Source organism: Pavona decussata, unplaced genomic scaffold (assembly GCF_977016875.1).
Source record: "Pavona decussata unplaced genomic scaffold, jaPavDecu1.1 SCAFFOLD_602, whole genome shotgun sequence".
Lineage (NCBI taxonomy): Eukaryota > Metazoa > Cnidaria > Anthozoa > Scleractinia > Agariciidae > Pavona > Pavona decussata.
This window is the reverse complement of record NW_028145860.1, coordinates 1,105,793-1,129,824: the sequence shown is the minus strand read 5'-3', so window position 1 is coordinate 1,129,824 and position 24,032 is coordinate 1,105,793. Positions and strand designations below refer to the sequence as shown.

General features: G+C 38.9%; 3 protein-coding genes across 3 annotated transcripts in view; 2 read left to right on the top strand and 1 right to left on the bottom strand.

Annotated features, from left to right (window-relative positions):
* The window catches only part of LOC146449254 (DNA polymerase alpha catalytic subunit-like), a 40,046-nt gene that overhangs the window by 6,727 nt on the left and 9,287 nt on the right, over nt 1-24,032 (bottom strand). The window contains exons 21-49 of the mRNA XM_085101477.1: nt 23,917-23,991; nt 23,628-23,701; nt 23,455-23,519; nt 22,797-22,834; nt 22,307-22,369; nt 22,153-22,209; nt 21,671-21,755; nt 21,325-21,386; nt 21,040-21,129; nt 20,554-20,613; nt 19,980-20,036; nt 19,624-19,744; nt 19,397-19,466; nt 18,632-18,671; nt 18,109-18,150; nt 17,342-17,389; nt 16,347-16,414; nt 16,139-16,181; nt 15,787-15,889; nt 14,678-14,793; nt 13,850-13,945; nt 13,084-13,134; nt 12,660-12,700; nt 12,228-12,309; nt 1,370-1,402; nt 1,151-1,243; nt 950-1,038; nt 413-447; nt 238-319 (exon numbers count right to left, since the gene is read on the bottom strand). Coding sequence (XP_084957603.1) covers nt 238-319; nt 413-447; nt 950-1,038; nt 1,151-1,243; nt 1,370-1,402; nt 12,228-12,309; nt 12,660-12,700; nt 13,084-13,134; nt 13,850-13,945; nt 14,678-14,793; nt 15,787-15,889; nt 16,139-16,181; nt 16,347-16,414; nt 17,342-17,389; nt 18,109-18,150; nt 18,632-18,671; nt 19,397-19,466; nt 19,624-19,744; nt 19,980-20,036; nt 20,554-20,613; nt 21,040-21,129; nt 21,325-21,386; nt 21,671-21,755; nt 22,153-22,209; nt 22,307-22,369; nt 22,797-22,834; nt 23,455-23,519; nt 23,628-23,701; nt 23,917-23,991 — 1,979 coding nt within the window. The remainder of the gene's footprint in view (nt 1-237; nt 320-412; nt 448-949; nt 1,039-1,150; nt 1,244-1,369; nt 1,403-12,227; nt 12,310-12,659; nt 12,701-13,083; nt 13,135-13,849; nt 13,946-14,677; nt 14,794-15,786; nt 15,890-16,138; nt 16,182-16,346; nt 16,415-17,341; nt 17,390-18,108; nt 18,151-18,631; nt 18,672-19,396; nt 19,467-19,623; nt 19,745-19,979; nt 20,037-20,553; nt 20,614-21,039; nt 21,130-21,324; nt 21,387-21,670; nt 21,756-22,152; nt 22,210-22,306; nt 22,370-22,796; nt 22,835-23,454; nt 23,520-23,627; nt 23,702-23,916; nt 23,992-24,032) is intronic.
* LOC146449256 (uncharacterized) lies at nt 1,519-7,424 on the top strand. Its single transcript, XM_085101519.1, has 3 exons — nt 1,519-2,628; nt 4,969-5,415; nt 6,210-7,424. Exons 1-3 carry the CDS (start codon nt 2,553-2,555, stop codon nt 6,485-6,487), a joined length of 801 nt encoding a protein of 266 aa, XP_084957645.1. The 5' UTR covers nt 1,519-2,552; the 3' UTR covers nt 6,488-7,424.
* On the top strand, nt 8,585-10,746 carry LOC146449255 (neo-calmodulin-like). Its single transcript, XM_085101576.1, has 2 exons — nt 8,585-9,227; nt 9,854-10,746. The coding sequence occupies exons 1-2, from the start codon at nt 9,062-9,064 to the stop codon at nt 10,147-10,149; spliced, it is 462 nt and encodes a 153-aa protein (XP_084957702.1). The 5' UTR covers nt 8,585-9,061; the 3' UTR covers nt 10,150-10,746.

The following is a 24,032-nucleotide window of genomic DNA, read 5'->3' as shown; positions in this document are numbered from 1 at the left end:
TGACTTATCCACCGGATAAAGTTATCCGGCCTTTGAACAACGGGCGCCTGGATTCTATCTTCGCATGATGACGTCACCGAATAAAACCGGCTCCGTCACAGGCTTCGCGCGGTCAACAAAGGCTCGCTTCAGGATTCTCGCTGACAATGAGGCAAGTGAGAAGGTCTAGGTACTAGGATGCTTAGAACGTTCATTCGTTCTTTTTTTTCGGAAGCGAGCTATTGAGTAAGTCCTTACTTTCCAGCATCCTTTGCAAGATCGCACCAATCCCTCCTCACGATATCCAAGCCCTTCATTTCCTTAACTTCATTCAGTGTTCCTGAAAAGAACGAAACAATTTTTTTTATTAAAAGGTTGAAAAATTGCAAAGCCAAAAACTTCTCAAAATTATACGGTAAAACTGTTCTCTTACCATCCTCGTTTTCTGAAATACTGATAGCAGCGTACCTTGAAAGAAAAAGAGAGAAAGACAAATATTAAAAATGACTAATTAACAAATTGACGGCAGTTTTCTATGGTCTGTCCTCTTATAGATCATAAAATGACACCACAAAATGTTCAAAACTCAAGTGGAACCACGAGCCACAAGCGAGTGGTTTCACTGCCAAGTTTTGAACATTTTATGGCGTCATTTTTTTATTGTCTTTCCTCTTATAGACCATAAAATGACGTCACAAAATGTTCAAAACTCAAGTGGAACCACGAGCCGCAGGCGAGTGGTTTCACTGCCAAGTTTTGAACATTTTATGGCGTCATTTTTTTATTGTCTGTACACTTATAGACAATAGCTACGAGCCAATCGGTGCGCGGGAATTTTGACAGTGATTGTAAAACAAGCAACGAAGCAAGAAAGCAAGCAGCTGAAAAAACAAACAAACAAACAAACATTAAACAGACAAAATAGCAGGCAATTAAGTATAAGTAGGACAACAAATTTCCTTGCACCCACTTCTTTTTCTTCAGTAGAAGCATGGACTTGAAAATGCCATCTATGTCGATCTCCAGCAGTCGGTAAAGCTTGTTCACCTCATTTTTCACCTAATAACGAAATACAAAGCCAAATCATTACCAAAACTGTGACTGACATATATGATATTCCCCAACTGATATCCACCTACTTTAATTGAAAACTTTGCAGACGTTCACAAACCTTGTTGCCAATCTTTCGGACTTCAACGAGATCAGTGCTGTTGGTGTTGATCATAATGGAATCCGTGTCACCGTAGATCACATCAAGACCCATCTAAACAGAACATAAAAGGTGCGAATTCTCCTTATCGTGGACTCTCTACAATAATCTTTAATTCGACAAAATGATATCAGTCTATGTCAAATCGATTGTTCTAAATTTAAATTGTATATTCCTTACATTTTGCACCAGTTCCTTTGTTTTCATCAAAATCTGCAAAAGCAAAAATAAAGAAAACCAAACTAAAATTAGCTGTTGATATCTGAGATTATTCACTCAGTATATACGCCTATTAATCTTAATTCGATATCACACTCATAAACATAGTATGAGCCCACAGTTATAAAATTCAGGTCAGTGGAGTTATCAGAACTGCAGCCAATCATAGCAAACATACGGAATTCCTAACAAAACCGAATAAAAGCTAAAATTAGAACGACCGTATCTTGTCTTTTACGCGCGATTTCCTGCCCTTAGCCAATGGTTACATGTTTTCCCGCGCTTGACGCTAGTTGCATCTTTTACTCCTAGTTCTGATTGGTTCACTGTGTTATTAGTAGAGCGGCATCCTGGAGACCTAGCGGCGCGACGAAATCTCTGAGTTACTGTTTTATTGACCTACTTTTTTTTGTCGATGTCGAGTTGAAAAGTAGATATTACTTTCTCTTATCAGCGCACGAAAACAAACACTAAACTTAAGATTTGACACGGACTAAATTAAATCTTATTGAGGTATTTGAATTTGAACGAAAATGTCAGGTCAAGGGTTGGGTGGATTTCACAAAACAAAAGGATTTTTGATGTTGTTTGCGTACTTGCCGAAAGGTCTTACATTTTAAATTTGCATGTAATACGCCGAGCAAAACACGAACAGACGTGTTTATGACTTACATTGTTACGCTTGATGCATCATTTCATCAATCGACCAATATCACAATAAGTGTGTTTTGGTAAACACTAACTGTAAGGACGTTTTTGAAGTTTTTTCGTGTGTAACTGAATCAAAACGTAATTATTGAATTCTTTACACCGCGCTATTAACTTATCCTGACAATAATGGAATTTAGGCAAGTTCTTTAAGCGATAATTAAATTTTAATTACGAAGCGTTCCGATATATTGGTCAAGGTTTGTAAATCAATAACACGCGGCTTAAATATTGCATTTACACCCACAATGATTAATTTCTTCAACGGGAGCGAGGCACAAAAATGTCTCGAAAGATGACGCGTGTTTGTACAGTTTATATTCGTGTAAACAAAGTAACTGACGGAAGGAACTTGGCAAAGTCTGCTGGGGACGTTTTAAAAAAAAGCGAAATCGTGTGTGGTTTGGACTGGAAATAGAACGTAACTCTAGTACCAATGTTGCATCGTCGTTACACGTCCATAGCCGAAGAACCAGAAAGCGAGAGCATTACGGCTGAAGGAAGGAGAAACGGTAAGTAACCAACAATCGGAGCTAATCGTACAGTAAATCGTAACAACACGCCGTTAACAACAAAGAAACAAGAGCTCAATTCTTTCTGAATGTAGCTCGGCTGTAGAAGAACGCGCGATTCAAATGAAAGCTGCTATGCAGTGTTTTCCTGTGGTGTTGTTTATCATGCTATAGGTGGTTCTAACTTTTGAATCTGAATCCTCTAGTGTAAACAGTATCTTTCCTGTGGCGCTGTTTATTGATCATGCTGCAAAAGGTAGTTCTAACTTTTTGGTCTATAGATCAGTGGAATCCTAAAGTATAACAATTCAGAGGAAGGTACTTCCTTGTTATACGGTCATGTGTATTACAAACGGTACAGTAATGAAATTTTAAAATCAAACTGAACAGTTGTCTCTTGATGAAGTTAGAAATGTGACAATTCGGTCAGACGAAAGCCACCGAGCTGTAATTCCCTTTCGCAATGTTTGTCTTGCAAAACAATATTTGAGTTTCTTCGCCCAAAGGCAAATGATGAATCCTTGTGATGGCAATGAGCTTCCAATAAACAAGTACTTAAAACCACTGAACAACTTAAATTGCAATTAAACTGTTAATTTCTCAGATTCTCGGAAGTGCATCGATTAAAGATTTCCCAAAAAGGAAATTGTTTTTCAACGCGAGCTAATAATTAATCGAACGTACATCAGACAAAAACGTCGCCCGCGAGTCTGAAAAGTGACACTATTCATTACGCCCATCGCGAGAGTAAAAGAAATTGCAAGTTATATGGTGAATAATCATCACTCCGGCGTGTGTTGAATTCAGGGTATAATGGGCGAACCATTTGAAGTTTGAGCGAAGCGTTGGGCAATTTTTTCGGGTCTTAATTCTTTGTATGACTTTTTTTCTTTTTGCTTCCTTTCGTTGGGGATGAGTTTCTTCTTCAGTAGACGCTCTGACGAATTATTTTTGGTATCTTTTGCCGTAGCCTAATTGTGGGCATAAATTTATTTTCCTGTTTTGAGTGGTCATGCCATAAAATTTTATCCAGACTCAAAACTTAGTAATCATCTTTCAAGTTAGCAGTACTGCCCTTCGAACCCCATCGAGTTACTAACCCTAATAACGTCATCAGGACCAAAGAAAAATATTTGATCGTGGTGCTATTTGAACCAAACGACCTCCGGACTTCCGTCTTCCCTCCTACGGCAAACGTAGATTCGCAAAATGTTCCGTTGTCTAGACTATGTACAGCCATCCTGTCTCCGTGTATGAAACCTAAAGTGTGACCATTCAAATGAAAGCTACTGAGCAGTACTTTCCTGTGGTGCTGTTTATTATGCTGTACAAGGTGGTTCTACCTTTTGAGTCTGTGTATGAAATCCTAAAGTGTGACCATTCAAATGAAAGCTACTGAGCAGTACTTCCCTGCCGGTGCCGCCGTTTATTATGCTGTACAAGGTGGTTATGGCTTTTCAGTATGTGAATGAAATCCTTAATTGTGAATACTTTCCTGTGACGCTGTTTTGTATTATGCTGTACGTGGTGGTTCAACTTTTGAGACGGTGAATAAAATCTTTCGAGTGACCATTCTTGAACACTATCGGTAATTTAGTATTACAGCTCAAATGAAAGCCATAGATAAGTAAAGTCGAACCTCCACTAACGGCCACCTCTCCACAACGGCCACCTTTCTATAACGGCCACATTTTTTTGTCCCGGCGGACAGTCCATACATTAGCTCTTGTTTAAACCTCTCTACAACGGCAACGGCCACCAAAGTGCGTCCCCAACTGCCAAAATAACCTCTCGACAACGGCCAGTACAGTTCTTTTTTGTCAAAAAACCGGGTCAAAAACACACTTTTTATAAACCAATGCAGTTATCCACATTTGTCTTCGGAACATTACGTTTCTGTATCCTTTTTAATGATATACGTATTTTGACTGTGTTCCATTTATATGCTGCAGTGAGCATAAATTGTCTACAATAATATAGCGAATGTTGCGAAATCTTGCTCGTTTCGTCTTTTTAACATTTTGATTCGAAACATTATTTACGTTTTATTGTGTATTTCACCTCTATATATTATTTAAGATTGGATTGCCATTATAAACATGTTGTACTTCCCGAAAAAAAAGGTGTCATATTACACCCCTACCTCCCCATAACGGCCACCTCTCTACAACGGCCACTTTCTTCTGTCCCTAAGGTGGCCATTGTGGAGAGGTTCAACTGTATTTGCAAATGCGCTGTTTCAATTGCTTTTGTTCAAGTTCACAAACGTGTGATGCTTTAAAACGGAGGTAATGGTTTACTCTTTTCCTTAATTTAGCTTTATTTTGTTTTCATATTCAGAACCAAAAGCCACAAACGACAAAACTCCTATCGTTAAACCACACGTCAGCAGCGCGTCCTCGAGCCAACTTTCACCGAGTGCCCGAACGTCAACTTTGGAACTTACCGAAGACATGGACGGTGAATCAGAAAGTGATAGGTTTTCGTTGTCCGACGACGAAGACTTCTTCGCCGGAGAAGAAGCTGAGAACAAGACTTCCAAAAAAGGCAAAGCTCCAGCAAATGAACCAAACAATAATAGCATACACCGGGCGTCAAAATACGAAGAGGAAATGATAAAGTCTGCCAAACTCACTCCGGACCAAATTCGTGAAATCAAGGAAGCGTTCCACGTTTTTGACAACAACGGCGATGGTTGCATTACAGCTACAGAGCTGAAGAAATTGGTCACATCGCTCGGGTATAATATCACCGAGGCAGAACTTATGGACATGATGAACCAAATAGGTGAGTGCCACATGGTAAAATTGTTCACGCCTAAAAATAACCCAGGTTCAAAGCTGACAAGCTACTATTAGGCTAATTTAGCAACAAAACGGGAACGTCATTTGAGGACGTGATAGCGCACGGAATAGTCTGGACGCAATTCTATTTTGACTATACATGGGTGTTGCTGATGCGCGCGCCGTTGTCAACTGACGTTCCCATTCTGTTGCTAAATCAGCCTAATACTTCATTTTAAAACAAGCGCGCTGTGATCAGTGGAAAGCCACTGAAGACTGAGAGAACTCAAAAACTGCTGTGGGAATTCTCTCTTTCCTTTTATACAATATTGAGGCTCTTTTTTATAATTAAGTATATTATTTTTTGCATACCGTCAATTCAGCCGGAACAGACCAGATTTTTCACATTTTGCAGAAACCAAAACCAGTAAATGACATCTGGCCAATCATAACAAACTCGGCTAACACAATGAACCAATCAGAGCTAGAGGCAAAAACGTGCAAGCGGCGCCAAGCGCGGGAAACATGAAACCGGTGGACAAAGGCGGGAAAACATGAAAACAATGAGAAGACAGAATCGTTTTAATTTTATCTTTACTTTTCTCTTGTTGAAAATGCAGTATGTTTGCTATTATTGGTTACAGTACTTTACAAGAAGATTTTCGATTTTCGAGCCAAATTTAGAGCTGTCAAAGTCTAAAAGTTATAGCTTTTGTCATGTTAGTTGTAAATAATAGTAAAACTTTCCTGCAACACAAATTCTTCTAGTTCTTTACATGTTTACTCCGATTTTTTTAGATTCAGACGGTAATGGCGCCATCGACTTCCCCGAATTTCTGACATTGATGACAAAAAACCTTGAGGACTGCGATCCCGAAGATATTTTACTCGAATCCTTCAAGGTTTTCGACCGAGATGGCAGCGGTTTCATCGGCGTCTCAGAACTCGACCGAGTCTTCAAACTACTCGGTCAAGATTTTAAAGATTACGAGATCGAGGCTATGATAAAGGCCGCTGACGCAGACGGCGACGGGCTCGTTGGCTGGGAGGACTTCACGAAAATGATGAACGTTTGAGTGATTGGTTTGGTTCAACTATTGAAACCTTATCCGATGCCACGTGACAAAGCGAATACGTGGAGACAAATTTCTGAAACATTTTACACAAGAAAATTTGAACCAAACAATTCATGAGGAAAGAATTGCTTTCATCCACAGACTCAAAAGTTAGAACTACCTTGTACAGCATAATAAACAGCGCCACAAGAAAGTACTGCTCAGTAGCTTTCATTTGAATGGTCACACTTTAGGATTTCATCGACAGACTTAAAAGTGAGGATAACCGACGGCAGAGCAGGAAAGTGCGTATTGAGGGATTTTAGAAGGAATCAAAAGCTTGAACCAAATCAATATTGAACTTCAGAAGAGAAAACATTACGCTAATTATCAAGAATCATCATCAGCTGATTTCTTGTTGTAGTAACAAACATATCGGGTAGACAGGTTTTGAGTCTACGGATCATCATCAGCTAACAGAAAAATAGATAAGTCTTGTACATACACGAAAAGATTTGGCCGTTATGCCTTTTAGGGGAGGCGGCATGGCCTTGTGGTTAGGGCGCCGCTCTGACTACTTGGATTTCTTTCATGGTAACCCTGTTTTCAAATCCAAGGCCACGCTAAGTAAATAGCTAACTGGTCTGCTTCCCACCAGTTGGGATTTTTAACAAATGTTGTTTTTCAGTCTGTATATTTATTTCACTAATTTATAATGTCCCCAATTAGCACTACAGTGCTAAATACTTCGACACTTAAATAAAGTTTATTATTATTAAATTATGGCTATGATCAAATTTGAACGAAACACCCTCGTAAACCCGTGGCGAGAACATCCAAACACAAATCATACTGGGATTTAACCCTTCAGTTAGTCCCCGGAACACTCGGAGGAACTCGTTTCAAAGGTGTCCGCCGCGTTCCAGCTCGAATTGGAATTGGAAGTGTTGGTTTTTGTGGAGGGAGGAAAACCGGAGAACCCGGAGAAAAACCCTCGGAGCAAGGACGAGAACCAACAACAAACTCAACTCACACATGACGTCAACGCCTGGAATCGAACCCGGGCCTGCTCCCACGACCTGTATGTTTGATTAAGTTGTTATACTATAAGGAGTAATTACACGCTGATCACTTTTGGTGTTTCTAGGTTAAAGGAGCAACCACCAACTTTCATCCGTTCCCACTACTACTATTCTCACTAGCGCTTCCGCGTTCTCAAAAAGTTTGAACTCAAGCCAACTGCCCTTGACGTTTCACTTTGGTTTAAAATTTGTTTTACTTTCGTTACTTGTAACAAAGACAAAGTTGGACATGACGAGGATGTGTTTGACCATCTGCATTGAAAATCCAGTGTCCGTTTCACAAAACTCCTGAAGCGTTTTCGGGCCTAGTCTGCGTGCCAGGCACTAGAGGATAGGAGGAAATCGGGCGCGCGCGCGCGCAACTGATTCCACCCCCACCCCCCGCCTTCTCCCCTTTCTAACGTCTGCCACGAAGGCTATTTCGGGTTCAAAAAGTATCTTTTTCATGCATTAGTTGTAGTTTTCGTGCAAGCTAGCCCAATGTGTTTTTATTAATCTTGTAAACATTTCAACGTTTCATCTTTCAAAATTATCAAAAATCGAATTTCTGGAGTACGCCGAGAAAATAGCCTTTCGGGTACGACTGAAATGTTTTCGGGAGTTTTCAGACAATATGTTTAAATCGATTTGCAGTAGTTTTGTTTTGTGAAAGCTAGCCCAATGTTTTTGTTAATACTGTGAAGGTTTCATCGTTTTAGCTTTCAAAAATTAAAAATCAAATTTCTGGCAGCGAACAATGTTCGTGTAAGCGTCTTTTCGTCTATTGATGGGTTGTGTTTTCTTAGGTGTGAAGTACAAATCGAAAATAATATGCGCCAGGTGTTGATTATTTTTGACTTGAGAATGATGTATTATTCAGTGAGTGACACAGGCATACTCGGAAAAAAGAAATCCGAGTGTTCCCATCAGGAGTCGAACCTAAGACCTTCCGATTACTAGTTCGGATGCTCTACCAAAGAGCTACAGGAGACTCGCGGGAGCTAAAGCCATTGAACTAGGTTCATGGACAAACATCCTGCATACTGATAGGATTTGAATGTTAATATGTGGCACATGCGCATTGGAATAAATGTGATGGTATATTTTTCTGACTTGCACTTTACACCTGAGAGCACACATTCCGATGATATTGGGTACGTGACAGACTTTCATTAAATTATCTTTTATTTTGCCAAGAGCTTTCAGTTTGAAAGCGATGATTCAATTTTTATAAGCCCCAAGACAAAAGCCATGTTTTGATCAAAGAGCAAATCGCGTCACTTAGCCCTCCCTAGCGATCCAAGTAATTAACCTTTCTTTAAAACCATGCATATGAATAAGACGAATTAGGGAAGTCTTTTGTCGAGGATACAATCGAATCTGGTTTCAACACAATGTACACCTCGTTAAAAGCGTAAAAACCAGCCGCAGTCAGTCGACGAAATGAAAACAAATTGAGCACGGCCATGTGAATAAGGACGAAGTAATCGCAGCCAAATAAACGTATCTGAACCCGAGCCAGTCTACCTTCAAAATGACTGCGATCTGCAACCAGAAGCAAGTCAACACGAGGGTGATTTTTCGAAAATTCGACAAGGACTCCGATGGATTTATAAGTGTAAAAGACCTCATTAACGTCTTCAAAGAACTTGGGGAAGAGATCAGAGACGAAGAACTTAAAGAACAACTTCACAACGCAGGTAAAATTGATCGCTGCGAAATACAGCTGCCAGTTAGTTTTGACTAAAAAAATGCGGCAGGTTTCTTCCTCGCGGTTTTGCAGTTTTGACCACAAAAGCCCGCGCAAAAATTCGTAATCTTTCAGCACATTCTTAGTAGCGTATTTGCCTGTTGTGAGTAGCTATGTTGATGCTGTACTATATAACTTCCGCTCTTCAAAAGTTATGACTTGTGTTAAGTTTTTTCTTCTACAAAATTTTGTAGAAATAAAGCCACACTTTTAGTAGTAGACGTTTAGGCAGCTTCGAAGACCATTTTAAATACACAATCAAGGAGAAGCAATTACAGGCTTAAAGAGCTTTGTGAAGCTAGTTTTTAATTGTTGCTTTTGTTTAAAATTATTTGGCGACCGAATAACAGCAAAACTGCAATTTGAAGCATCAAATGTTAAAGGTTTCGAGAAGAGTAATCGCAAGTTTATGGAACAGTTAGTAAACTTGCTTTAGATCAATGCTTTTGGCTGAACCTTTAGCGACCGAAAAGCGATGAGACAAAAATTCAAAGCATCATTTCTTTTTTAAACGGAAGAATTCAGTAATTCTGTTTTTACCCGTCGCATAAGCAAACGTTTCTCATTTATCCACAGGTTTAGGCCACTCACCAAACACAATGGTATCATACGAGAGTTTTCAGCGCATTTCAAAACACATCCTACGCGAGACGAACCGAGAGCGACGACTGAAACGGGTTTTTCAAGAGTTCGACGCGGAGAAGAAAGGCTTCATCGAAGCTCAAGGGATCAAGCGTGTACTGCGAAGACTACACATTGATTACACGGAATCTGACATCGACCTTATGATAAAAATGGCGGATACCAAGGGAGATGGAAGAGTGGATTTCGAAGAATTCCTTCAGATTTTCAACGAGTCGGACGATATTTAAGAAATTGCGATAGTCGTGCTGCGTTCAAAGAGGCAGAAACTGCTTGTTTTGTTTTTCAAGTGAATTAGACATTCCAAACGCAGAAATCGTTTTCAGTTGAGGATTAGTGACGGGAACTTTATTTGCTGGAATTCTGTTTCTAGTTGTCCGATAAACAAAGTTGTGAAGTTGTCAACAACTTGTGTCAACTAAGTGAAGTTGGTAATGATAACTCCAAATAATATAAATTTTAAAGATAGATTAACGAATACAGACGCATAGTATAGATCAATATTTGTCGAAGATGTCGAAGATAATATGTACAATAACAAAAGAAACCTAACAAATTGTTGATTTATGTAATAAAATGCTTCAATGTAACACTGCGTAACTCAGTCCCCGAATGTCGACAGCAGCCATAAATTCCGCAACCTAAATACTTTTCGAACTGCAAAAGATATTTAACTGTAATCCTTGCTGCCAACAGCTTGGTATCCCTTGGTCAATTTAATTTCCCATTGTTTATTGCCTAAATTCCCCAAAGTGTATAAAATCACTTTAATTCTTACTCATTTCACGACTAAAATCGATCTGTGTTTTCCCTCACTAGTTATCTAAAGTTCGTCCAAATCGTTTTATTACTACAGGCAAATATCACGCAATCTTTTTTCTTACATTTCTATAGTATACTAAGATTGAAAATCGATTTAAGTTTCCAAAGTCTGGCAAAAATCGCTTTGCATATTTTTTTGTTCTAACTGATATTGAGGCCAAAAGTTTAATTCCGCGCAAAAAAAAAAAAAAAAAAAAAGCATTACGTTTAATAAAGTCAAATTTCTTTCGCAGCTTCATGAAAAAATGCCAAACGAACTTCATTTATAAATTATGATCAACACTTTTAATGTTTTGTATTCGTCTGTCAAATGGAAGAACGCAAATTGACTTCATTTGTGATGCTAGGTATTTTAAGAGACAAAACAGTACGACTGTCTGCACCTGGTAGCCACGTGACCACATGAAACACGAACGGTTGGCATGGCAACGATCAACTACGGAAAAGTGAAAATTTCAGCGGTGAAAAGTTTTAAGTGAACTTGTTCGGTGCGTTTTCCCTGTCGTATTGTTGCTGTACTTTAAGTCCGTACTTGTGACCTCATCTAATTTTTCCTTATAATATCACCACTCAGGGTTGCTACTCATCTGGGATCAATTTAATTGAACTTTTACACTTGTAGTTTACAAGCTGGGCCGCTGTTTGACGTGCGCACACAAAAAGAAACTCAATGAAGAATAAAAAGAAACAATTCAATAATTATCGTTTAAGACTTCTAAAAATGTTAAAGACTTGAAGATTATGTCTTTTTTATTTTAAGGAACAGTGACATCAATTGCTATAATACCGGTAGAAAGAACGATTTCCGTCTTCACTCTTAAGAACAAACTCGTTTGCCAAGGTATTAAGGAATAGTACCTTTTAAACAGTCTTTCTAAGACATGAGCATATTTTTAGTCAGTTCCCAATTCTTATTACCCTTTTTTAGACTTTCTATTTCCGAAGTTTTAAATTATATAAATTTACAGGGCCCCACTGAATATCACCTCCGTGATGTGGGCTCCCTGTACAAAGATGATGATAATGATGATGCCGATGATGATTACATGAGCGTGTAACCACGAGGACTTAGAGTGTTAGTTACAAGTGTAAACGTTTTAGGAGAGCAGGGATGGCGCAGTGGTGAGAGCACTTGCCTCCCGTCAACGTGGCCCAGGTTCGATTCCCAAACTCAGCGTCATATGTGGGTTGAGTTTGTTGTTGGTTCTCGTCCTTGCTCCGAGAGGTTTTTCTCGGGGTACTCCGGTTTTCCCTCTCCTCAAAAACCGACATTCCCAAATTCCAATTCGATCTGGAGAATGTCCCTATACTGTAAAGCGCATTTGATCATGTCGTCATGGAATTATACACCATACAAATTTACAATTTTTTGTTTTAAATTGCTCCCTGGAGAACGAAAACTCCCGACTTTTCACCACCTTTCCGAGACAATGAAACCGTTTGGCAAAATAGCCATCGACAATGTGACAGGAATTGAATCCCTTACCTCTCTTCCTTTGCTTGTCACGAGCGCAGCCAAAGGTTTAGCGTAGAAACGGGAATGTGAAAATCCTAAGCAACCGTACATGCTGAAGGGGAAAATATAATTCAAGGGAAATCAATCAATAATTCAGAAATAATCGCCCAAAACTAATGCTTCATAGAGCGGTTTTCAATTGTGTCGGAGATAATTTCGCGTTTGCTTTGGTTTTACGTTTACTGTGCTGTGATTGGTTAGCAAAACTGGAGGTTGATGTGTTACACGCCTCCTGCATACTGTAATGACTAAACCATTCTGTTTGATGGTTAAAAAAAAAACAAACCGGAAGAATAAGACTGAACATTTTGCAGTCGGCTATTGAACATTTACGTTTTCAGCCCTCAAGTAATGGAATTCCCCTCCCTTGATGAAGAGAGAGAGAGAAGATGAAAGTTTCACCTGTTTGCAGTCAGCTTCAGCGCCTTTTGTCTGATGTCATACTGAAACAAAACACAGAGAAAGATCAATTTTTTCACTAGAAGATGTCCCCAGCTCGAATCAAGAAAAACATCCCAAATTTAAATTTGCAAGATACCGAGAAAAGGAACTACATGAATGTCGACTCAAAAGTTTTCATTTAAATGGTCACACTTTACGATTTCATTCACAGACTCAAAAGTTATAACCACCTTGTACAGCATAATAAACAGCGCTACAGGAAAGTACTGCTCAGTAGCTTTCATTTGAATGGTCACACTTTCGGATTTCATCCACAGACTCAAAAGACACAACACCTTGTGTAGCATAATAAACAGCACCACAGGAAATCATTACAAGTCGCTGACTGTAGTAAGTATAGTGTTCAATAAATTTGTTCACTCACTTGGAGATACTGCTCAGATTCGTGGCTGAGATTCTTCATCATGCCTTTCACCTGGTAAAGGAAAGTTTATAAGACTAAAAATAAATACCGCGCACCATTGAAACTTATCAAACAAATAGTAGGCAAAATTGTGAGTAAAGGTAACTTTCAAGATTTTTCAACATAAACTGATATTGTTGCCCTGGCGTACTTTCATCGACTTTCACGGATTCTAAAGAGTTTGAACTGTTACTCGTTAACTCTAACGCTCTTATCCCGATATTACATTCCCGGTCTTAAGAGTTTGAACTATAGCCCTTTGTTTAAGGCTAAAACTGATGTTACACTAAATGATTTTAACGCAACAATGTTGCGTTTAAAATCGTTAACATGTCAATATGGCGCGCAGGCTTGCAACAAGTTGCCGCAACAAGATTTTGTCCATGCACCAAGTTACTCAGCAAGCCTTTTAACGCAAACGTGTCACTAAAAATTGTGCGCACACTCTCATAACCTGTCAAAAAGTGAATTGTCGCCAACAGTGGATCTCATTTGATCAGGGCGCTAGTCCTATCGTCTTAACGTAATCTTTAACATGGGAGGCCTTTCCACACAGTTTGCATATATGCCAACCTCGTCCCAAGGTCTCTCCTCTTCACGTCCCCCGGGAACGGGAAGATGCGACCCTGGGAACGAGGTTGGCATATATGCTTGTCTTCCACGCATGCAATGAAATAGCTACAATTCCACTCACAAAAAGATGACTTATTTTGGCGTTGGAACAAACCTGTTTCCTTCGTTCCACCAGTTTTCTGATCTCAGTCGGCAGTATACCTGGCTCCAAATCAGGATCTGGTAACTCTACAATATCTTCCTCGTCAGCCTGTAGAAAAATAAAAGAAAAACACAGTTTCAACCTTTGGTTTCTAAGATGATAACGCACAATTCGATCAATGATGATTTCAAACATTATCCATTGAATCATTAGTGCACCTTACGAAAGAGTTGCTAAAATATCTTAATGGTTGCAATTTATAGGTTATTCCACAGATTCAAATATCAGAACAACCTCTTTCGGCAAAACAAACAGCCGGTGTCATTGGTAAGCTACTATTCATTTAACAGTCACTTTTGGATTTGATCTACATATTCAAAAGTTTGAACCACCTTGTACAACGTCATAAACAGTTTAACACAAGGCGACTTAATATGGAAAACTTAAAAGTTTGCAATTACTGTTTGGCAAATGGTTTTGAAAAACTCTCATACAGACCAACTGATACTTGAAATCACGACGGTTTGCAAGCCTTACAAGCGCCAATTTTTCCGCTGGCGACCTGCAACCAGTATTGCGTTGCAAGTTGCGGAAGACATGTTAACTACTGCAACGTATCTCGCAACGTTGCGAGATGTAGAAGTCTAGTCTACTTTTCTGCAACTCGCAATGCAATAGTTCATCGCGAGACATGTTGCCAAGAGCGGGTGTAACACGCAGTTTCGTCTGCAACTTGTCTCGCATCGGCGCAGAGTTGAAAATTGCAGGCCAATCTCCTCGTGTAGCAGCAACTTTAAGCATGACGAAGTCAAACTCATACACAAACTTAAGGAGACTCACCCCATTGGCAGGGAAGCTTGTTCTACTGATGGTAGTGAAACAAATGTTGTATTCCTGAATGATGGACGGGTACAGACTGTTGAAGTCTAGCAACAGGATGTGCCTGTCGTAAAAGCCTAAAAAATAATAAAATTGCATGAGAAGTATAATTCACACCGCTAAAATGCAACTCTTTTTGAAGGCAGAAAAGGATGGTAAACAAATACTATTCACGACGCGCCGAAAAACTCTTGTTTACTGAAAATGGCCTAAAACTAGAGCTGGCTTATCACAGTTAACGCAAATATAACAAACTGAGCCAATCTGACTTTGAGCAAAAGAAAAACTCGTGCAATCCGTGCTAAGTGCGGGAAAACGTGCTTCAGCCACGTCAAAATTGGCTGTAACTTGGCTGCTGATTGGTTGAAAATACACGACGCTCGTGCACTGATTGGTTAGACACGCTTTCAAGTTTTATGAACACAAAACTAAAGCTTGGTTCACACTTGTGACATAAGCATAAGCATAAACATAAGCATAAGCATAAGAATGTGTAGTGTGAACCGGTGTGACATAAGCATAAGCATAAGCATAAGAAAAAGGAAACTTTTTCTTTTGCTTATGCTTATGTTTATGTCACGTTATCACAAGTGTGAACCGGTGCGACATAAGCATAAGCATAAGCATAACGAAGCAGCAGTGTTTGATATCAGCGGAAATATAATTGAAAATAGTGCCCAATCTCTGCCGGCTGATCTGCAGTTCCCGCGATCAAAGTCTGAAGCCCAATGCGCCTGCGTATGTCGCCTTTCTTGTGCTTATGTCACAAGTGTGAACATTCTTATGCTTATGCTTATGTTTATGCCTATGCTTATGTCACAAGTGTGAACCAAGCTTAATGCAAAATGAAACTAGTTGTAACTAGACGTGGTTATATACAATGAAGAAAACCTTTTTACCATGGCTAAGGGTTAAAATCATGTTAACGACTTAAGGGCTTCAATTATTGCAGTGTAGCATTTCAATTGAAGTAAAGTGGCTTCTAACTTTAACTACAGTAGACTTTGCCTTACAGAAGAATAAAGAAGCCAAAAAAGCGAACTGGTTGCTTAGTAAACAGTACTGAATACCTTTCTTCGGGTCTAAAACAAGTCCCCCGGCATAAGCAGGCTTTCGTCTTCCTTTCTTTGAACTTTTAGGTTGATCATCGTCATCATTATCAACTGGCTCAGCCTGGAAAAAAAGAAAAAAGAAAAAGATAGACAGAAAGAAAGGAAGGAAGGAAGGAACGAAGGAGGAAAGCAAGGAAAGAAGGAAGGAAATCAGATGTTAAAAATAGATTTGGACAAAGGTGCGGTGTGCAAATCGTGTTACCAAAACTGTGGCAAAAATGACGTCGGGGAAGTTAGTCTTTATCCAGTGGTCTTTATCTTTATTTTAATGGCATCATAAACACATTTTATTGTAAAAGGAAATTCTCACCACTTGTTTCTTGCCATAACTCTTGTCAGGGCAGATAAAGTTCCTGTCATTTGATGAAGAAAATAAAACCGTATTAACAGAGAGGTGATTTTCAAAACAAACGTTTTATGTTTCATGTTTTGCCCCCTCTACCGATTGAAAATAATGATCCTCCTTTTAAACGCGTACATGGGAACGGAGATTGCGATGTAAAACAACTTGAACTTACTTTTCGTTAAAGGCGTGAAGCAACAAAAATTCGTTCCTTTCCGAGCGGCCGCCAAGAAGCGTTCGAGCCTGAAAAAGGGAGATAAAACGACAAAACAAAGTTGATTATTGCTCAGACAAACTAATCAAACAAGATAAAAAATGTTTGAAAACTCGAAAGCTTGTTTAGATTGGAATTAAACTCGGATTTGTACACAGCACGGTTTCAAACCGTCGGGTGAAAACTTGAATGAAAGTTCAGTGACATCATAAACGCATCTCTATGGATACTGATAAACCACGATTTCTGTAGCGCGCGCGGGAGAGTAGTTTTCGAAAAAGCGTGAATGAGATTCGAAAAAATATCAAAAGGTGAAGTTACACGGAACAATTATACGTTGTTATCGTATAACATAACAGTTTTTAACGAAGCAATTTGTTTCGGCAACACATTGCAAGTTTCGAAAACTTGAAACGCGTTGCCGCCACGAAATGTTGCTTTAAAAGTTGTCCGCGCGCCGTGTTGCGTTAAAAATTGTTCCGTGTAAACAACATCACCTTCAAATTTAGTAAAACATGTACTACTTGTTGTTTGTGTGGTTAAAGAAGCTTTTGTTTGTGTGTCGTAAAATGAAAACCAAAGTAATTACTCTGGCCAATCACAACAGACCTAAACAGCGCAATGAACCAATCAGAAGTCGAAGCAAATTCGGGTAACCGGCGCCAAGGGCGGGAAAATGCTGCGCGCAAGGCACGATTGGTTTTGTTTTGGTTTCCTATTGGTTGAGAAAGTGGCGCCAGTTTTGCTAGCCAATCACACAGCGTGGTAAAGTAAAACCAAAGCAAACGCGATTTACTTTCCGATTTTTGAAAGTTTGCCAGGGGCTTTTAGTCACTTATATCCGAAGCGACTAAAACGTGTGGGATAAATTGGGCCTAAACGATAAACTGTTATCGGTTTTACGTATGAAACAAGAACAAATTGGGGATTTGGAATATCAACAAAAATTTACTCACCATAACATTTCCAGCAATAGTAGTAATCTGTAAAGCCAGAGGCAAAACCTACAAAGGAGTGTAAAAGCAAACTAATTAAAAGTATTCTGAACAGTTTTACCACCGAAAAATTACTCCTTTTTTTTGTTAAGAAATAACGTGACATTCCCGAAGGAGCAAGTTTGACTTGAAGGACTTGGGACTTAGGAAGTTTGGAGGGCACTCGAGAAGCATAAGAGCTGCTCTCGGCAATTCTTACGCTTCTCGAGTGCTCTCCAAACTTTCCGCGTGCATCCGTAAATCGATAGACGCACTGCTCAAAGCGTGAACCCATGTTTAACTAATTATCAGTGCCATTTACATTTATTTTTGTGCCATCCTTTTCAGAAACAAAACAAACAAACAAACAAACAACAACATCAACAACGTGATTAGCCAGATTTCAAAGGAACAGCAACGCACTTAGCCACGTTTACATTTAAACTTACAGGCCTGGTAGTAAGACAAACTGAATGGCGTTTCACGATCGTGTTTACAAGTACACGTAAAAATTACGCGTTAGGGAAACAACCCTGATTCAGTACTGTCCACACCAACATTAAATTTTTTGACGAGCTTACACTGAAATGATTGAAAACATGTTTTTAGTACAGACCTAAGCAAACGCATATAATTTTAGGAAAGGCGGACGTATCGAGATTTTTCCAAACACAACGATGTTGGTGTCTACGAAAACCGAAAACGCAAAGCCACAAAGGCTGGAAGTTGAACAGCGTCTGAATACATACGTTGAGATCATACATGATCCTCAGTGAAAGTAAAGCATCCATCTGAAGAAAGAAGAAAAACAGGACATTTAAAGCCTTAGAAGATTGATTGCCTAAACTATGTTCACACAAAGTTTAAAACCTTGTCTGGACGGCGTTCAACACAGACCAAAAGAAATAAATGTAAATTCTCGCTAAACTGACATGGTTATTAGTACGGTTAGGCCTCGCAATTTGTTATCAGTCGAGTTTGAAACACTGAGAGAACATTAAGTTTAGTCCTAGGCTATCTGAATAGGCGTAAGGTTGCTTCAGTTTGAACTCAAGTTACAGCTGTGACATTAAGCAACGTTGTGTTGCTTTTAAATTGCTTGAATCGCTTGCCTTTTGACTGCGAAGTTTATTGTGAAAGCTCGCTTAATACGGACTCTTTTGCGTGTCCCTTTGATGTCTGCATTAACCGGGTTCCATTGTACTATCAGTCATTTATAATGCGATATGCTGAAATGAAGTGACGAGAGTAACTAAGATAAACTGTACTTACCGAAGTAAGCTCAAACATGTGAAGGAGTTCATGAGAAGAACTGAAAGGAACAGATGAATGAACATTAAGATAAGCGCATGGTTTACAGATCACAAATGTTTCCAAGCCTAAGTGTCTTAACTGGTTAACGCGACGCGTTACAACTAGTTTTCTTAGCGTGAAGTATTTCCTCCCCAAGTAACCTAAGATGGATTAACTAGGGGCTGCCAGTAACTTTTTGCCCAAAAGCTTTGTTGCTAATACTGCCGGTGGGAGATGACAGGGATTCCTTGAAAATTCCAAATAAAAACAACAACAAAACATTACGTTATGACTGTTTATAGGAGAGCAAAGAGCCACGCCCTATCCAAGACAAGAGGTACCTGTATAAAGTACTGTGTGTGTGTCTTTTGGAAGCCAGAAAGCCTAGGGCACTTTTAGGTTTTGTCTTTCCCTGTCTTTTGTATTTTATACTACTGTGCACGTAAAGATATCCATTAAATACATTATCAAAGCCATTAGACTGAAATGTCAGCTGTCTCCTCCCCCTAACCCAGAGCAGATAGAGGAGCCCCCCCCCCCCCTACCCTCGTGGGTTAGGGGGAGGAGACAGCTGACATTTAGACTAACAAGCCATGTGTTAGCTAAGATGCTGACATCTAGGTGAGAGCTCTAAGCTGTTCTTAATTGACTCCTATTGACTTGATTGAGACATAAATTAACAGCCCTTTGTGTCTTATGTATTACTAAGCTACACTCCAATACAAGGTTCAGTTCGTGACTTACTTAAATTTATTGGGGATTTCATCTTGATCAATCTCTTCTCTCCTGGACTGGAGCACAGCCCAAGACAATGCTAAAAAAATGGGAAAGAAACAAAAGTTTGAGTAAGGGAAAAAGTGAAAAAAAGCCTTAACATCAAATGACTAGATAACATATTTAGGATGATTTGCGTGATGGTGATGAGTGAGAAAATTATTTCATGAGAATGATGAATAATGCTTGCCACATACCTGTCAAATCATAGCTCTTACATCTAATAAGCTCCTTGGAAGATATCTTCACATCACACACCATTCGACCACAAGTGATGGAACGATCAATAAGGCTGCCTCCTTTGCCTGGGCCACCACTCTGCAAAAAAAAGTTTGAAGATTTTGAATTTGGAATCTAAATTCCAATTTCCTCAATATCTGAACTAGCATCAGAAATTCATCAGACCCCTGTCTTTTCATCAGATACCTGTGAAAAGGTTTGATGGGCTTATGCAAGTATGTTTGTAGGTTTGAATCGCCGAGTGAATCACTGGTAAAGGTTTCAACACCTATACATCAACACCTGCAAGGTAGAAGGTAGCAAAAGTACTTACAGAGAGTTTTGGCATTATGGTTCTTTTAAGTCGTCCAAGCCGAGACCAATGAGGGATCTAAAGGAAAAAATACATTACAAGAATCAATAGCCTTCTTCGCAGATCCTTTTTTGGCTTGTCACGCAATCTTTCCTCACCAATGGGACAATAAGAAAGATCGTGTTTGCGTGATGTGTCATTGATAAGGAAAGATTGTGTGACAAGCCCAAAGAGCGTCTGTGAGGAAGGCTAATGAACCAAGAGCATGAAAAAATGTTGCTATAATGGCATTTCAAAAGAATAAAACTCATTACAGAATCCTGTTACTAACAAGTGAGTAGACAACCCCTGTTGTGGCCGTTAGCTGAAGCTGTTCTCAAAATCCCCGAGTTCAACTCCTTGGTAGCGCTTGTTAATAGCCAACTCAGGTCTGCGTCCTGCCAGCTCGGATTTTTAACCTGTTCTGTTGAATTTTTATTATTTGTTTCCCATCATTTGAGTGGTTTGCCTGAAAACTAGCTTCCTTAGCTAAGCGCCCCTAAACTATAAACAAAGCATTTACATTTAAAAAGCCAACGAGAATTGCTGTACATACTTTACAAGCATTGATCCTGTGCAACATCAGATCCAGATCAAATCCATAGATGTCATGACCCTGCAAAACATCGAAGCAGGAAGTGATAAGATCAGACAAACCACCTGTTACTTTCACTTCATGTATTATTATAAGCTGATTGTATGCGCATTCAAAATAATTTATCACAAGTTTCTTTTGAAAAGACACTGGATTCTAGCCTGCAAAATAGGTAGCATTTGTCATGAGAAAAAAGGTGTGTCCCCTGAAAACACCTGTTCTACAGTCAGTGCATGAGTGAATAGACCTGAGTATCTTGCCCCCTTGGTGTAAGCTCACTTCACCCCCACCCCCTTTGTGGAGCTCACCCCACCCCTCTTGGTAGAGCTCGCCCCACCTCCACCCCATTGGTGTAGCTCACTCTCAAAGTGTACTTGCAGTCATTATAGAGACAAAATATGACCAACATAATGTTTGAAAAACAAAGGAATGCATGAATAAACATACCACAAGTACATCAGGATCAATTCTGTGAAGCTTTGCTATAAATAATCCTAGAAGTGCTCTCTCTGATGTTGTGATTTCCATTCTAATTTGCTAAAGAGGTAATAACATCAAAATATATTTTAACTGTTCCATAAATAAAAGCAGAGCTTGTGTGTCTTTATGAAAATCATGGTAATTTTAGACAGACAGACAGACAGAGAGATATTGTAGATTAGATAGATAGACAGATGGACAGATAGACGGACAGAGAGATGGATAGATAGATGGATCGATAGAATAAAATACCTTTTTTCTAACAACATCTTTGAAGTCATAAGGGTACATCTGGTCATTTGGTTTGCTAACAGCTGGGAAAGAAAAGAAAAAATAACTCATCTTAAAAATTTACTACAGTGTGTAAAGAGAAATGCTTCTCATGATGTTTTTTTTTTCTGGTTATGCCATCTTATTCTTAACATCACACTAATTATAGCCCCTATGAAATACTTGGCCTAAAACAATAATACCGCTAAATGGCAAAAGCTGTTGCGGATCCCTCCCTAATCTTTATTAGTATTTCAATTTAATTATAGTGAACTTTATGTGAATTCGTGGACAATGTAGGACCATGACTTTTTCCTGTACAACTTACCACAAAAATGATATTGAAATTTCTGTTTTGGCGCAGCTTTGTCTAAGGACACTTCATGGTGAACCAGAGCTGAAACAGCCAAGATCTACAAGGAAAACCAGACAGTTAGGCTGATAATTTTACATTAACTATCAAAATTCCCATGCGCGGATTGGCTTGTAGCCATTGTCTATAAGAGTACACTCACAAATGACCTCAGGGGTGGTTTTATTTAATGAGGGGAGGGAGGGAGGGAGGAAGTAAGAGTTTACCCTTCAAAAAGAGTTGGCATCAAGATAATTATTGATAACAGGTCAAAAAGTTCTTAATAAGAAATCTATCCCTAATTCGTTTGGCGGTAGGGATCAGAGATGAAAGTTATGGAGCCTTTTACAGCAAAAAATAAAAAAAAAGCTGGATTGATAACCTACCTAGTAAAAAAAAAAAAAACTAACTGGTTACCCTTGGAACTTACAGGGTCTATAATCACCATTGAGTCTTACCTCATGAGTGTGAGTCTTGGTGTTCAACATGGTCCTAAGACTGAGACTCATCACAACCTACAGAGACCAACAGAAACATCAATCATCTACAAACAAAACTGACTGCAACTAAATTAATAATTATTAATTTAATATCCATTTACATTCCACTTACCATGGGTGGTGGGGGATCTTGTTGACTTGCTACTTCAAGGTGGTCAGGTTTGGTTACCACAGCCTACAAAAAATACACAAATAAATGGCTTGGTTGGTCGAAAGTCAATTAACACTAAACCCTTATTAAAAATTAATCAAGGTTTTCATATCTCTTGTAACCTGCAGAACAGGTGTGATTTTTTTGCATTTTTCAGGCAAGAGGAAGCAAGTGTGAGGCGAGTGTAGAGCGTGAGTCACAAGTAACAGGAGAGGTGCACCCCTCCAATCGTGCACTTCGTACTTGCCTCCGTTCGCCTGAAAAATGCAAAAAAATCTCGCCTGTTCTGCAGGCTATATGTCTCTTGTTAAAGATGTTTTTAAAAGCTAATTTTAAGCTATTGGTAAAGAAAAGTCTAAGTCAAAACTAAGGGACAAATCAAATTTCACAAGCTATTGAAGGAGACAGTACTATTATTAAACTTGTCTAGTTCTTTGATGAAAATTCTCACCTCAACTTTACACCAGCTGACTGGTTGTTGGGGAAGCTCTGTGAAAAACAAAATATAGAAATTAAGGACGGTGCCTACTAATAAAGACATAGTTTTGTGTGGTTTATGACTATGCGGGGAAAGCAGATCTCAGCAAGGGATATTGAAATCCAAAAAGAAAATTGGGGGTAACCATACATTTTTAACCATGAATTTTTAAGAGACAATTAAGCAGAAGCAATGTATGCTGGTTTTTTTTTCCAAATTGAAGCTTTATTATCTCTGAAAAATGCATGGTCACCCAAATTTTCTATTTGGATACCAAGAGCACTTGCTGAGTTCTGCTTTCTCTGCATAGTTTTAAACTGCGCAAAAAAAATACCCTGTATTAGTAAGGACCACCCATAGAAAACCTGAGTATCTCAAGATGTGCAGAACCTAATGGCGCAGTAACAAAAGTAGGCACCGTCCTTAAGCACTTCAAGAGACTACAAAGCTCTCACAACCAATTTACCTCCTAAAAGATGAATAAAAGCCAGTCAGAGTAATTTTATTGTAGTAAATCAAACTTGAGAAAAACTGGAAAAGCGTATTCTTAGGGATAACAATGAAAGTAGCATTATTTTAAAGGAGCTGCACCGGGCACCATAATATTAAACCATGCTTGAATCATACTTACGAGGCATCTTGATGTTTAGCCAACAAGGACCTTTCATCTTCCGACTCAAGAGAAGAAGTTCAAGACTAAAACAGGTCAACAAGTTAGTTTAGTTTTCCTTTAGGGATACAAGGTCCTGACCCATGTTTGCATTTAAAGCTAAATTCATTGCAAATCAAGAGCTGAAAGCATACCTGGACGTATTAGTACCAAACACATGGCTAAATGTTTCTCCTGATAGATCAGAAGGCAACTGAGGATATTCAGCCTGCAATGAAAATATAATCATAATTTATTATTATAATAATTATTAATAATTCTTAATATTAATAATTCATTTAAATTCTACTGTACAGATTTTCCTTAATTTCTAAATTTTAGACAGCTTTTTAAGCAGCTTTCATTTAAATGATCACAAAGATGGAAATGTTAAAACCAACTTGCACAGCATCATAACCTTAAGTATGGAAATGTTTTGCTTACTGCATATCTGACTTCCAAGTACTCTGACGTGACAGGAATATCTTGAATCTCAAAAGCATAAGCCTTCTGGACTTTCTGAAAAGGAAAAATTCATGAAGACATCAATAATTTTATTG